Consider the following 16,487-nt stretch of genomic DNA (forward strand, 5'->3'; position numbering starts at 1 on the left):
ATAAAAATATAATGCAGTAGATGACATGATACGTCAAATTTAATTTAACTAATAAAGCATAATTTCTTGCAGTAAAATAGGATTATTTTTTAAATAGATAACTTAAACGGAATATAAAGCAATTCCATTATTTAAATACATGTTAACATAACGAAAAACTTATTTGTAAATTTCTAATTTGTTATCGGTTTTGGCACGATTTACCGGTAATATAAGTATGTACATTCATATCATCTTTGTACACTTTTTTTATGTCTATAGTTCCGAAACGAATTACGTCCGCACTATACGGATCCGACGTACTTTGGTAATAGGATTTAAATCGAAGTTCGTCGTTCTTTCGTTTCGGACCGAAACTACGTATTTCGATTTTCGTAATAGGTGCCCTGTAGTTGCAGTTGCGGTCTAATTAGACCAATAAAAAAATATCACAATTCATCAGTGGCTATTTTAACTAAACTGCCGTTTTATTTTCTCAAATTAAATTTAAATTTTAAGTTAACTTTATACAAAGCTTTCGTTTGGTCACGTCTGCAGCTTACTGCAGATGCTTACATCTGGTCAAGGTTTTGAATGCGGATATATTATTAAGTATATAGAATTCATATGATATACAGCATATGAGTTATATGCTTAAAAGGCATACAATACACAAGAGGCAATTATTTTCTCAAAATTGATTCATATAGAATTATTTTTAATGTCATTTCTAACACTACCACCGCTTCGGAAACAAGTGGCACTCTGAGAGAATAGAAGCAGCACAAGAAACTCTCCCAGCATTCATTTTTTGCGCTCTTTTTAATAAATATATACACAATTGTACTGTTATTGCTATTGCTATAAAATAATCATAATCTAGTCCCAGGCCGTCCGATCACTAAGATATTCAGTTGTGGAGTAGTAGGATTTACGACAGAGCTTTTTTTGCTTAGAGCGTATTCAAAATAGATACATTCTAAAAATTCTCTTTAAATTCTAGACCCGCTTTTTCTAATTGCACGCTTGGGCTGTTTTGTTCTAGACGAAGCTATCCCGCTCAAAGTAACGCGGGGCAAGTGTAGGTACCTGCATTACATTTGACGACTTCAAACCTATCAATAGGAATTTTATCAATATTAAAGGTATTAGAGTTTCATAAGTGGTGTATTAAATTATATCTTTATTAAGTTATTTTATACTTTTCAGGATTTGGAGTCAGTTTTTTTATTTCTCACTTTTTAATGTCTGTAATCAGGTAAATTACTTATAAGATTTCGTTGTTTTTTATTGCCATATATTAAATAGTTATTTCACAATCGTTTTTTAATTTAATTAAGATAAATAATAGAAATTTCAAATCCAGTAAATCTAACACTGGAAATATTTGCCCGTTTTCCATTTATAATAGATATGTAATTAGGAAATTTATTGATTAGTCATATATTATTTATGACCATGACAACCAAAACACGGACCATAAAGAATTACCAAACGGCAAAAAATATACCTAGTTTTGGTATTATTTATTTATAAGGTTTGCCAACTGATAATTATTAGGAAAACTTGAACACTTTTACTTTTAAATTTAGTAAAAGAATCAAAAAAATATCTATACTAGTGGTGTGACAGTTACTGTGTCCGCGACACATCCTGGACACCAAGCCAAACTGACCCAAATTGGTTCTTGTATTCATTACTATAAAAGGGCCTGTTTTTTTTTACGAAAATATGGGACGAGACGAGCAGGACGCTCAGCTGATGGTAATTGATACGCCCTGGCCATTACAATGCAGTGCCGCTAAAAAACCAAAAATTCTAGGCGGCATTACAACTGCGCTCGTCACCTTGAGACCTAAATTGTCTCATTTGCCCTTTAATTTCACAAGCTACGGCGTCCTTCAGACCGAAACATAGTAATGCTTACACATCATTACTTCACGGTAGAAATAGGTGCAGTTGTGGTACCCATAATCAAGCCCGCACTGGTAAAAACTGTTATTATTATTCACAAAAACGTTCTAGAAATCATTATTTATCAGATGAATACTAAAACAATTTAGTTCATCACTATCTTTGTGTCAATAAAGATATTAATTACAATTATAGCCACTTTCCATGTATACTCAATTTAATGGTATTTACAATTTAAATAAATGTCATATGATAAGCATTTGATATGTTTGATATATCCACATGAGAAAAGGAAATATATATAAAACAATGCATTTAGCCCAAGAACTCCAATGCCACCTTCGCACGACACGCCACAAGTTAGGATATCATCCCCACCATCTGGATGTGTGGCGGTCCTCCACAGTGCGGTTTTAAAGGAGTTTTCTTCCACGTACTACTATGCTGTGGAATGAGCTTCCTTGTGCGGTGTTTCCGGGACGATACATGGGTACCTTCAAGAAAAGCGCGTACACCTTCCTTAAAGGCCGGCAACGCTCTTGTGATTCCTCTGGTGTTGCAAGAGAGTGTGGGCGGCGGTGATCACTTAACACCAGGTGACCCGTACGCTCGCTTGTCCTCCAATTCCATAAAAATAAAAATGTATTTAGCCCAAGAACTCCAATGCCACCTTCGCACGACACGCCACAAGTTAGGATATCATCCCCACCATCTGGATGTGTGGCGGTCCTCCACAGTGCGCTTTTCAAGGAGCTTTTTTCCACGTACTACAAAGCTGTGGAATGAGCTTCCTTCACGATACGACATGAGTACCTTCAAGAAAAGCGCGTATACCTTCCTATTAATCTACTAAAAACTATTACTATACTAACTGTAAGTACGATCGAAGCCGAGATAGAACAGCTGACTGATCCTGTTGGTACAAAACACCAGCCCCAGCCTCCGGGGTCGAGCTGCGTCCCAAACCACTCCCACGATTCCTTTCCCGTCTGGAGTGAAACGAACCTATAACACAAACCCATTTATTTATTTATTTATTCAAGGTCCATCAACACAGAATACACAAGACAATTCATAAGATTGTAACATAAATTTCAAAAATCTTGTTCCTGCAATTACAGGTGAACACATGCACATTAACATACAAACAATTTAGTTGTTAATTTTATAAAAGTAAATTGAAGTCCTATAACGCTAACATGTTAAAACAATATAAAAAGATAAATTAATTCCACAAATCATTACAAGCTACAATACAGTCACTACAATATAATCACTAAAATACAATATAGGTGCAATATTTTTTGTGAAAGCGTTTTTTATTATAAATTAGGTCATAACATTTTACTAATCAGAGTGTCAGGTCTCCAAATCTCCAAAAACATCTATAGATCGCTTGTTTGAAATTATAGTGTTGTAGTGACGCAACAGCCTATTCAGTAGGGAGTTAAATCCGAGATTAGAGTTTGCTCGATCAGCTATAAACGGTTTATATTTTGTAAGTTGAGGTACTCTAGTTGGCATGTGAATATATATCTTGCTCAATAGCTGCTATTAATATAAATAAAGTAGGAACAATCATTTTTACACTTTGTTTAAAAAAACAAACAGAAATAGACTTTATCAACACAAAATGTTATAAATTATGATATTAAGCGTTGATATTGCTAAGTTTTACAAAATCATGTCGACACGTGTTTCACATCCACCCGAGACTTCTTCAGGAGCTGTTGACTCACCAAACTCATCCGAATGATTTGAGTTTTCTTTAGTGTTAATTCCGCTAATATTTGTCTTTAAATACTTCGACACGTGTTTCGCCTCTACACCAGGCGTCCTCGGGACATGTAGTCTAGTAGAATAGCGGAATTAGCTCTAAAGAAAACTCAAATCATTTGAATAATTATGGATTTGCCGCCTGTTTCAATAAATTTTCACCAAACTCAGTTCAATCTTGTTCATCAATCAATTTAATTTTCATATTGATTTAAATGTATTATTTGAAAAAAAAAATTGGTTGTCTGTAAAGTCGGTTTACTGACGATAGTTGAACGTGACAACGTCTTAAGAAAATACTGATGGAATGGTAGCATTTTTCAAAAGAAAATTTTAATTTCATTTGTTTAATAGATTTGTATGTATATAGAGAAGGAGGTAATTGGAAATCACAATGAAATGGATCAAGTTAGATTTATTTGTACGCATAAATACAATTATGTCAATTTTTTTTTACAATTTAATCGTTTTTACAAGTATAAATGTGCGTTGAGCAATTGTTTTACAACTTTTAAACATGTGTAATATTTAATTTCTTTATATCACTGAATATATAATTAATATCGAAAGAATCATTACCTTTATCGCTGTAATTATCGTTGCTATAAACAATTGACACCACATTCACTTTTCACTGCACTTGATACTCGATCAAAACATGTAAATGTACTATAGTATACAGACGCATCGCTCATCAAGTAGGAGAGAGACGGATGTCGAACGCTGCCGAACGCAAAGGCCGATTGTTTCTTTGTCGCTCGTTCCGCGCTCTCGCTTGCACTTCAAGCATGGAACGCCTCAGAGCGAGGTAACGCCGCATGAGTCATGTTTTTTCGTGCGTGCAGCCGGCTCTATCGAATTATAAGACGTTGTCACGTCAAAAAAAAACAAATTACATACTTCGATTGCCACCTCTCATTGCATTTACTACATAATGAGATTTTCGGCTACAACATAGGGAAGGTAAATTTTAAAACATAAAAGATAGTTATAATAATTAAAGCTCTTTTACACACATTATCTAGCCTCAAAATTTTAGGCATGTAACTACAGGCTATGACTATTGGCGGTACATAATATTCTGAAACGATGTACCTACATATTATAAAGAAAATAAGGGAAAAGAGAAATACCTGTCCTGGACACTTGTTGTCGGGTAGACCTTGAAGTATGGTGAGTGTCTCAGACTCTACCTCACACTGCACTATGACCGAGCTCTTCTTACCAGTCAGTTGCTCGCCCCAGTCCTGTCTGTATACAAACTCTTCACCCTACAAAAAATTCAATTTAAATGATTATCACCATATCTATCTACTTATTTTCCTGTATAATATAAAATTATCGTATGTATCTAAGTCTCATCTCTGGCAAACTATAGAGACGCAGATCGATCTAACTAGGTCTCATGTCTAGGTAAACAACAGGGGTACAGCCAATCTAAGTCTCAGCTCTGGCAAAGTATAGAGAGGCAGATCGTTCTAACTAGGTCTCATGTCTATGTAAACAACAGGGGTACAGCCAATCTAAGTCTCATCTCTGGCAAAGTATAGAGAGGCAGACCGATCTAACTAGGTCTCATGTCTAGGTAAACAACAGGGGTACAGCCAATCTTCGTCTCATCTCTGGCAAAGTATAGAGAGGCAGTTCGATCTAACTAGGTCTCATGTCTAGGTAAACAACAGGGGTACAGCCAATCTAAGTCTCATCTCTGGCAAAGTATAGAGAGGCAGATCGTTCTAACTAGGTCTCATGTCTATGTAAACAACAGGGGTACAGCCAATCTAAGTCTCATCTCTGGCAAAGTATAGAGAGGCAGACCGATCTAACTAGGTCTCATGTCTAGGTAAACAACAGGGGTACAGCCAATCTTCGTCTCATCTCTGGCAAAGTATAGAGAGGCAGATCGATCTAACTTGGTCTCATGTCTAGGTAAACAACAGGGGTACAGCCAATCTAAGTCTCATCTCTGGCAAAGTATAGAGAGGCACACCGATCTAACTAGGTCTCATGTCTAGGTAAACAACAGGGGTACAGCCAATCTAAGTCTTATCTCTGGCAAAGTATAGAGAGGCAGATTGATCTAACTAGGTCTCATGTCTAGGTAAACAACAGGGGTACAGCCAATCTGTCTTATCTCTCGCATCCAGCAGAGGTTGGTGACCCTTTTAATTGAATTATCATATTCAATTTGAAAACATTTGACTTACTGGTGCTGCTTTTTTATCACCGCTGGCGCCATCCTTGTCCTTTTCAGCTGGTTTCCTCTTAATGAAAGGCTCAGACTTCTTTGGCTTTTCTTCAGCAATGTAAATCAAATATTTTTCATCAGATGACCATTCCAAAGTACCAAACTCGGCTGTTTAGATGTGATAAAAAAAACAAAGTTTTAGTTTATTATCAATTTGAGTACATAATATGAACTCACAATCTAAGAGGAGGGATGACAAAAAATTCTATTTATTGTTTTCTATTAATTCAAATTTATTGTTAAATTCAAAATTCCAGGTCTCTATTTTGTAATGCAGTCTTATTAAAATCACATTAATTAATATAAAAATTTTCTGCATAATAAATATCACGACATTTTATAATTAATTAATAAAACTTAAAATTACACATCACATTTAAAAAAAAAAACGGCCAAGTGCGAGTCGGACTCGCGTAGGAACAAACGCAGTAACATTATCTATAAAAAACACGTTCATTTTATGTGAGCCCCCTTAAATATTAATTTTATTATTTTCTTTAATTTCAACAGCTTAACTATCACGGTTTATGAGATACAGCCTAGTGACAGATGAACAGACGGACGGACTGCGGAATCTTAGTAATAGGGTCTCGTTTCAGCCTTTCGATACGGAACCCTAAAAACTAGTTTATGAGTTGCCATTACTGAAAATAAACTTATTGAAAATAATGTCAAAAATTATAAAACAAAAAAAAAACAAATTTTAATGATTGTTACGTTCATTGATAAACTTTCAGAAATAAAATAGAATGTTGTATTATTGAAAGTCTAAGACTACCACCCATTCCAAAATGAATGCCTCAGACCTGAGAAGAACGGGCGCAACAAACTCAGCTGGCTTTTATTTTCATCGAAAAAATATGTTTACAAAGTAATATTGTACAATTAAACTTTATTATTATTATTTAATAGCCTGAGGGCGGTCACTCCATTCCCAATCTGTGGTATCATTAAGAAAGTCATTTATGTTATAGTAACCTTTACCACACAAACGTTTTTTAACAATTCTTTTGAATAACGTGATACTTTTGTTTCGAACATTTTCTGGGATCTTGTTGTAAAAGCATATAGCCCACAAAAGACTTACTAACTCGACTAGCCGAGTAGTAGGCATTTTAAGTTTATGTCTGTTCCTGGTGTTAACATTATGGTTATGACAGTTTCTGGCAAATTCACTTATGTGCCTATGAACATACATTACATTATCAAGAATATATTGAGAAGCAACAGTCAAGATGTTAATTTCTTTGAATATTGCTCTCAATAATTCTTTAGGACCTAGGTTATAAATAGCGCGAATAGCCCTCTTCTCCAGCACAAATATTGTAATAATATCGGCAGCGTTGCCCCATAGCAATATACCATAGGAAATAATACTATGGAAATAACAAAAGTATACTAGTCGCGCCGTATCTATGTCAATTAATTGTCTAATATTTTTAACCGCGTATGCTGCAGAACTAACGTCTGTTCGCCAATCCTTCAATATGGGGGTCCCATTGTAATTTGGAATCTAGAATTATGCCCAGAAATATAGCAGGTTCCACCGGTTCTAACACCTCTCCATTTAACAAAACACTTACATCTACATTTTTTACATTTGGTACGGTAAATTTAATGTATTTAGTTTTCTTGCTATTTATTCACGATGTTCACTTAGTCATACATAGCTTGGTTTCTCTTCACTTTGAAAATCATTGAAGTGTTGTCCGCAAACAATACTACCCTATGTTTTTTCTCTATAAGATTAGGAAGATCATTTATAAAGATAAGGAAGAGGAATGGTCCAAGAATAGACCCTTGTGGTACCCCCATACTATTATGCTGGATTATTGAAGTTCCTGTTATTGTCCAGCAGAAATGAGTTATTTTGTACTATGAGTTTAGTGCATATTGATAATCTCTTAACTATTCTACATAAGCCGAGCGTTTTTTTTTTTTGATAAAATTAAGTGGTGTATTATTCAATTGTGTTCTTACCATCAGTGTAGACGTCTCCATGGATTTCGAGAGCCAACAAATCAATTGAATGTGAGAGACACTTCTTTGACCAAATTTCAAGGAAAAACTTCTTGCTATTATCTTTTCCATTTTTCTCCTCCCTTATAACTGCCTTGTAAGTCTCTTTTGGAGAAATAGATGTCATTAACCTTTAAAGAACATAATTTACGTTAAATTTTTGGATCAAAAATCCCCTTTTGTATTTGATTGTTATTGTAAGATTTACTATATTCTTAGATATTTTATACATCTAGATAGTCTCTTGCTGAGAACCAATAAAAACAGGCCAGCAATATTAGTTTAGTGTGCGTGACATTACGCCTACGTCTTAGTGTCTCGCGATTTGTATGACACTTTGTGCGTGAATTTCTCAAAATAGAGGTTAGTTCTAAGGCCTATTTTTTTTTTCAACGTTGTCACTGCTGTCATAGTTGTATAGATGATCTAAGATTATACTAAACAAAGATGTTTCAACCTGAAAACTAAATAAAAACTAAAGAAATACTGTGCATCTTGTTTCGAGTTTCTTGCGAATCCTTTTCTATAGAATCAACTGTTCCCGAATTGGCGGTAAATGATAAAAAGTATAAATTTTGACATTAAGATTAACTGGCAATTAAATTCCAGACTCGTGCGCTAAAGACGCGATTCAGTCTGGAATATTAAAATACAATTACTGTTTCCCTCGAGATCTACGCGATATGTCTAAACGCTTTCTGGCTGATTGATGGCATATTTTATGGTTAACCACAAAACAAACTAAAGGTTAATTCTATGGTTCTACCTATCTATATTCTATCCAACCCTTTAAAGCCATTCATAAAAAGAAAAACAAAATAAATGGTCCCCTTCTGTCATCATATGACTTCGCTTGGGATTTGTCTGTTCTCCAGTATTTTAGGCCATGATCCGGGTAAGGGACCATTCTATATGTGAATGTAACCTTGAGAAAGGTACTCTTAAACATATTTTTTTTATTGCGCCAAATTGTTAATTCTTTTATATAACCTTCAGCCGAAGGATATCCCTCGCCCCAACAACATTCCTTTTCATCTCACTTTATGCCATTCCCCTTTCATAATCGGTTGGCTAATTAAGGTGTGAAAGCGTAATAAACAATTCCCATTAAATTTATAAAAAAAATAGTAAAGAAGTAAGAATGGTGGGGAGATGTGAAAGACTGGTCCTCTGAGTAACAATTGTGGTGGCCCTCCCCTGAAATGAGAAACGTAAAGAGGGTACACATTGCCATCTATATGACTGAAATTACTCTCAGTTGTTCTTTACCCCAACCTTTACCACTGTTCTTGTTATTCGTGGTGACATTGGAATTGGACACTAGCAATACCAACCAACAAAGCAGTTGGAGGCTCCTTTGCCGTGTAGTAGTAATGTGCAAGCATTATTGTGTTTCGATCTGAAGGGCGTCGTAGCTAGTGAAATTACTGGGCAAACGAGACTTAACATCTTATGTCTCAAGGAGACAAGTGCAATTGTAGTGCCACTCAACATTTTTGGATTATTCAAGAATCCTGAGTGGCACTGCATTATTGTCATAAAAAAAGTCTGTTATGAGTCATACTTTATACTGTGACAAAATAGATGCACACTTGTATTGGTAACATTTCTATTCTCATGTCTCAGGAATAACTTACTCATTTGAAACATCCACACCAAAGTCACTCTCTGCAATAACTTTTAAATCATTGTTCAACACATAGTTGATCATATATTGTGTGTTTTTTCCTTTGTCAATATTGCGAACAGACCATCTTGATGCTATCTTAGTTCCGGTATTGTTAATGGTGCCACTGATGATTGTAGGTATTTTTGACAATGTCTTATAGACATTTATAATATTTTCAACCTGCAAATAAAATAGGAAAGGAAAATTGAAAAATTATAAAGCCTTGCCTTTCATATAGATTGTTAGTATGCAATTTGTATGTAATGAAATACATAAGAAATTTTTAGTGTTTTACTTTAGACCTGGTCGCTAACTTTTATGATTCAAATGTTTTCACTTATGATGATCCAATGTTTGATTCTGATTCGTATCTATTTTAAAGCAGCAATTACTCTTTCAGATTGTTCCTCTAATTATTTAGACATTGATAATTATTTAATTTCATTTTTTATGCTACTTATCATTATTGACAAATATAAGCATTTTTTTTTATTTGGGGAGCTTACAGCAACATTTACAAATCGGTCAAGTAAACATAATTCTAAATGCCAATTACAAGCTTCCACATATAGAAATAAATTTGCTTAGTCTAACTATAACTATTGATTTAGAATAGAAATACTTATACATATACAGATATAAAGATACAGTTATGATACATTTTTTGATTTCGTAGAATCATTTGCAATCACACTTTTTATGCTTTTTATACTACCACTGAAAAGATCAAATCGGCTATCACAATTATACATATTGAACAGTTTGGTGACGCGCAGTATGTAACTGTTTATTCTATATTGAGAATGACTGGTAGGTACGTAAAGTAAATCATGCTTTCTTAATGTTCGATTTGGAGTTCGTAACGCAATCATGCTGAGGAGTTCAGGACAATCCACCACACAATAGCCCAAACTATTTTTATAAGAAACCTAATATCAGTCGAGTCTCTTCTAAGCTGTAGTGGTAACAGATGAAATTTCTGACAGCGCTGAGGGTATTCAACTCTAGGTACTCTCAATTTATAACAGAGGAAACGAGTGAATTTCTTCTGAATCTTTTCTATATTATTTATATATGTGTATAATATTAATTTATATGTGTGCATAACAAGGGTTTCATATTTCAGACGCATATTCTAAGTGGGTTCACACATAAGCACAGTAAAGAATTTCAATTCAAGTGGCTCAATTTTTTTATGATTTAAATCAATTGATAACTGGATTTAGTTGCTCTCATCTATTTGCTTTAATGATATCACTGCCGCAAATGGTCAAGATATAGTTGCATTATATCCGTAAGAAGTTCGGAAGTGTTTATAAACTTCAATCTCATCAATGGTAAAATTATGGAGGAAATCTGTAAGCTTAACGTAAATTCAGTTCAGTTCCACATTTCTTGTCCTAAACTTCTTCAAACTCTACGACATTCTTCCACCAAATATTTTACCATCCAGTAAATGTTCAATGTTTGTTAATGTCTGTGTTTAGTCCATATTGTAATTATGTTAAATATAATAATATTAATCTGTAAATATATATGTAACATAGTGTGTATTTTGTATAATATTGTGTTGTTCCAGGCTAGAAACTAACCCTATAAAATAATGCAATACTCTGAAAAAACATGCTACTTATAAATTATCCAAATTAAAAGAATCCCAAATCAAAATTCCCAGCTATCACCAACAATTCATAACATGTCTCTTCAATTGCAACCGTCATGCATCATATCCCAAAAATTTAATTTAATTTATCATAAGGCTTTGTGAAGAGTATGTACCATTACGATGGTAAAATATGTTGCTAATAATGATAGTGTGTTTATAACACTGTTTTACTTGCTGTCATGTTCAATAGCCCACAAGAATGGACAAACAGGCCTTGACCTGTCATAAATTTATTTATAAGTATATTTGTTGTTTTTAATTGCAAATTGGAATCCCTTATTTGCTAATGGTAGACTGTTTTTCTTTATATAAGAGGAGGCAAACGGGATGGGAGTGGTGAGGCAACCGCCCATGGACATCCGCAACAACAGGTGTCAGGAGATATGTTGCCGGCCTTTAAGGTGGGCGTATGCTCTTTGCTTGAAGGTCCCTAAGTCATATCGGTTCGGGAAAACAGTAGCCGGTAATTGAATCCATAAAGTGGCTGTTGTTAGTTTTCTTATTACTATCATCACTTTACATAAAACTAACGATGGCAGTATCTACCAAAAATTAAAGATTAATTATTATTATACTTATACAGTACACATAAAGGAAGCCGACAAATAAGTCAATTTAATAAACAAAGATAATTTAGACCGAAAATACACATTCGATATTGTTACATTGAATGTAAGTTTATACATACCTGTGCGGACATGATGTGTTCCTAATTGGATATCATTAAATTTAACTGTATACGTGATTGCTATTTGCTAGTCCATAAATCTTGAAGATACCGTAGATATTGTTGCCTTTATGATTATATTCAAAGTGGGTATTCAAATTTGATCAGTATTATAATTTCCAACCAGCTGTTTATCTTTCTCTATCAGTTATTACTTTTTTTTTAAATTTATCTATATTTTTTTTCACCCATCGTCCTTTTATGGAGTTTTTGGCTCGCACCTTTTCGTATATCCACTGGCTTCAAGTTTTCTTGAATTACTTATTTCATATTGTAAGTTTTCTTGCATATTCTACATTGAAGTGGTTTAATTTATTCCAAGATACACGAATAGGGTATATGCATGTAACTTATATTTAGTTGAAATATTATTTTTTCTAATCTTTATTATTATTTATTTTATCTTAAATAGTTTTTTTTATTAAATTTGTGCTGAATAATAAATATTAAATATACAAAACTGCAATAAATACGCGCGAAATATAAAACATCGAAACGCAATGCTATTTGTTGAAGCGCAGTGTGATGTCAAGGTCTAGCTAAACATAAGTGATGGTATGGTTCCTAGATGTTATTTTCGGTGGTTAACGGTATATTAAATTATATGTTGGTTTTTTATTATACAATGATCTGTATTATTATTATTTACAATGACTAGAAGTGGATTTGTTAAAACGCAATCAGATAATCTTCCAAAAATAGATAATAATAATATAATAATAATAACTTTTATTTCTCACCAACAACCAAAATTACAATATAGCGAAAACTTAAAAATACAGGAGATACATAAGTTTTGGTTGTGGATCGCTGGTGCCTGTGGTACGTAATAAAATACCTGTATTACTGGTCACCAGGATTCCACTTTTACACAGTGACTCAAAAGCTTGATATTCCAAGGGATAGAGGTAAATGTGTGTGTGTGTGTGTGTGTGTGTATGTATGTGTGTATGTGTGAGTGTGTGTGTGTATGTGTGTGTGTGTATGTGTGTGTGTGTGTGTGTGAGAGAGAGAGAGAGAGAGGGTGTATGTGCAAACATGCGTACGATAGGGTGTTCTCGGTTTATAGGTGTGCTAACTATCCAAGACCTCCAGAAGTCTCTCTGTGTGACAGTAATCTTTCAAAAGGAGCCATTCGTGTGCAGTTGACCGACATTTGTACATGTTTAGACCATACAAACATAATACCTTGCATAGTGTAGATGCGTTTATGATGCTGCTTGATGAAGTGTTTTTGTGTTTCGAACCCAGATTTTATTTCTTCTGAATTTTAAAGAGTGAATGTTGCAAGGTAATTATGTTAATTTTTAAGTTTTCTCAATTCATATTTTCTCACATTCATTTATAAAACTAAACAATATATATATATATACATGCAGAAAATATAATTTAATTAGAATTACCATATCTTTTTTTTCTGTTATTAAAGATAATTAACATATGATTCTCGTTGAGATCAACGTTAAGCTTCTGTTGTAAGTTTTTGCATTTTTAAAGTAAAAAACAATCGAACTATAAACTAAATAAAAAATAAAATATTCATTAAACTCACTTCAAACTTGGTAGGTACCTTGAATATATACCACAGCAATATAAGCATTTTGTTGGAGATACTTTATCTCTTCCCATTGTTTTTTTTTGTATGGAAGAGAGAAGAGTACGGGTCATCTGATGTTCAAATGATCACCAGCACCCAAATTCTCCTGCAATACCAGAGGAATCGCGAGAGGGCTGGCAAGGCCCTTTAAAAAAAGTGTGCGCGCTTTTTAGAAGATACCCATGTCGTATCGTCCTGGAAACACCGCAGAAGGAAGCTCATTCCACGGCTTGATTGGACGAAAGTTCCATAAAGAAAGTTCCTTGAAAACCGCCCTATGGAGGAATGCCACAATCAAACAGCTCTTCGGAACACTTCCCGTGATAAATGCGGTCGAAAACACACAATGAAGCGACATCCCTACGCAACGCCAATCTAGCGGTTCACAGAGCACTGCGTACACAGCCCCTACAATTCGAGCAGCTCTGCGTTGCACTCGGTCAAATGGTTACTGTTTATACAACTTTGCTCGAATAGTTGAGTCTCTTGAAACTCTTACTTTATCTAGTGCACTTTTCGAAGTATCTTTGGCACCTGAAAATGCTTTTAAGTAAGTTTTTGCCTTTAGTCAATTATTTTATAAATCACAAAATGTAACTAAATTTAATACATTTCACCAGAATTGATATAAATTTGTTTACACAAGACAAGTTCTGACCCGACAATACCCCGTGCCCGCTCATTGTATGAATTATCACGATATGTAATGAAATGTCATGGACTGAATTAGTTGTATTGCGAATTTGTTGGCATTCCTAGGTAAAAATAAGTAATAAGTAATCACCAACATATTATATACTAAAATCTTTTCGCGAAAAGCGCTGCATTTAATGGTACAAGAATTATTCTGATCGGTTCAGTAATTTTCGCAGTATAACCGAAGGAAAAAACCGGCCATACATATAGTACAATATAGATTCTTGGGATAGACTCTGACGTCACAGAAACCCCGCGCAAAATGGCGCGTTTGAATAGCCGAAATATATTGCCGGGAAAGAATATTTATTTTTTAATTGAATAAGAATGTTTTTCTTCTTCTTAACTTCTTTAGGCGCGACTTGGGGGTAACTCAGAATTTTTTTCTAACGGTAGTAACGCTCAGTGCAAAAGTCAATTGAAATATTTTTTTAAGCCGTTATAATTTAATGGTTTTAAAAAATCACGGCTATATTTAATGTAATTTAATAATGCGTCTGTTAATTATTCCTAAAGTTAATTATTATTAAGTTTCACTTCAATCGTGCGTAAAGATTACACGCACATACTTTTTATCTATAATTTGATGTCTTTGATAATTTTCATGATGTAAAAAATCAAATTTAAGTATTTTTTAAATTCATGCATATTGCGTTAAAAGACGTGGTACACGACTATCACGAGAATTTTTGATGTTTGATTTGGATCAGAGATATAAGTAAGTGATTATAGTATACAAAAAATAAATGAAAACTACTATTTACAGACAACATACTGTGCATTATTTACAATTCAATTGCTATTATTTATCTTATAGTTGAATTTTAACAGATTTTCAGAAGAGTCTTTATAGATGTAAGAAAGGGACACGGATGGATGTCAAACCATCGAAAAAGGAAAATTGGTTATATTTTGGGAAAGAAAATAAAAAGTGATCCTGATCCCCAAAGCCATGTCCGCATTCACATTGTGGACTATATATTATAACATGAAACTTTGCAAGGTAAGCCGGACCAGGGGTGTGTTCAAGGCGCATTCTTATCGAAATTTTGTATATAATATTATGAAAGCGGGAGACGAATATTGCTCTGTCTAGAATAACAATACCATCTCAAGATGGAGCAGAATTGTACGTGAATCGAATTGGAACAAAAGTATAGCTGTAGTCTTTTAAATTTAAATCGTACTTTAACTCAACACCTATAGTTAGCAGCATTGAGGCTTAATCTAATGATTATGTATTTTAATCAATAAATTGTGTTTTTGGGCGGGTACTTTTTGAGTGAAGGCACAATTTTTTTAATAAACTAAATTTTATTGTTTAAATGTGGAAATAGAGTTTATATGAACAGATAAGGACAGTTGAGCGACTAAGTATCTGCAACTAGTTATGTTTTAAGTATAAGGCCTCGTGGATTTATTACAAAGGGGATATCCTGCGTACAATATAATACTCATATTTTATTTTCAAATTACTGACCGGGCCCATAGTTCAATATATGTAGTGTTACATTGAACACTAAAGCAAGTTAAAAATAATAGTTCAAATAAGAATAACATTAATTAAAAAATAAAAAAGAAAAACAGTGGACCTATACATTCAATAAAAGTATTGTTCTCGTATCTGTGCAAATGGCACCATTGTGATGACCATTCTCTATTAACATAATAGTTTACAGTATATTTGAGGCTCAAGGTGGCTGATTCCGTGGAGAGTACATCACGAAAACCAAATTGTGCTTCATGAATTTTAAAATTCCTTGTCAGTTCGGGTTTTAAAAGTCTAGAATTTTGCCAAAAATAGAACCTAACGATATACGGCCTATAGTTGGAAAGGTTAAACAGGTCACCGGTTCTGTTTTTAACAATAGGGGCAACTACTGTTATCATTTATCCCTTGGTTCTATGTTCTAAGTTCTATGCTTTAAATAATTTAAGCATAATTTAAACTAAATGGATAGGATCCGATATAGGTACGTCATCGTTGGCATTAAGTATATCCTCAATAGTGAGTCCATCATGGCCTGGAGATTTGCCACGTTTTTTGTACCTTACAGAGCAATGTGATCGGGAGTGATATGACTTAGATCGACAGATTGCTTTTGATGCAAGGGCTTATTATCGATGGTGGCCTGAGCATTTTGCTCACCATATGCATCCATGGGTTTGATTTTAAAAGATTTCGCAAACATGTCA

General features: G+C 33.9%; 1 protein-coding gene and 1 long non-coding RNA gene across 3 annotated transcripts in view; both read right to left on the reverse strand.

The window, feature by feature from the left end:
• LOC126969474 (acylamino-acid-releasing enzyme-like) overlaps window positions 1-12,277 on the reverse strand; it is a 44,702-nt gene extending 32,425 nt beyond the window's left edge. Inside the window, exons 1-6 of one of the 2 annotated variants that reach the window (XM_050814923.1) lie at window positions 11,960-12,277; window positions 9,574-9,785; window positions 7,898-8,067; window positions 5,877-6,025; window positions 4,803-4,940; window positions 2,766-2,898 (exon numbers count right to left, since the gene is read on the reverse strand). In XM_050814923.1, the coding sequence (XP_050670880.1) occupies window positions 2,766-2,898; window positions 4,803-4,940; window positions 5,877-6,025; window positions 7,898-8,067; window positions 9,574-9,785; window positions 11,960-11,971 (814 nt within the window). In that variant the 5' untranslated portion in view covers window positions 11,972-12,277. The remainder of the gene's footprint in view (window positions 1-2,765; window positions 2,899-4,802; window positions 4,941-5,876; window positions 6,026-7,897; window positions 8,068-9,573; window positions 9,786-11,959) is intronic. The other variant, XM_050814922.1, reaches the window with a different exon arrangement.
• LOC126969519 (uncharacterized) overlaps window positions 1-16,487 on the reverse strand; it is a 182,563-nt gene that overhangs the window by 32,425 nt on the left and 133,651 nt on the right. The gene's annotated exons all lie outside the window — the stretch shown is intronic.

The sequence above is a fragment of the Leptidea sinapis genome, chromosome 18, assembly GCF_905404315.1.
Source record: "Leptidea sinapis chromosome 18, ilLepSina1.1, whole genome shotgun sequence".
Lineage (NCBI taxonomy): Eukaryota > Metazoa > Arthropoda > Insecta > Lepidoptera > Pieridae > Leptidea > Leptidea sinapis.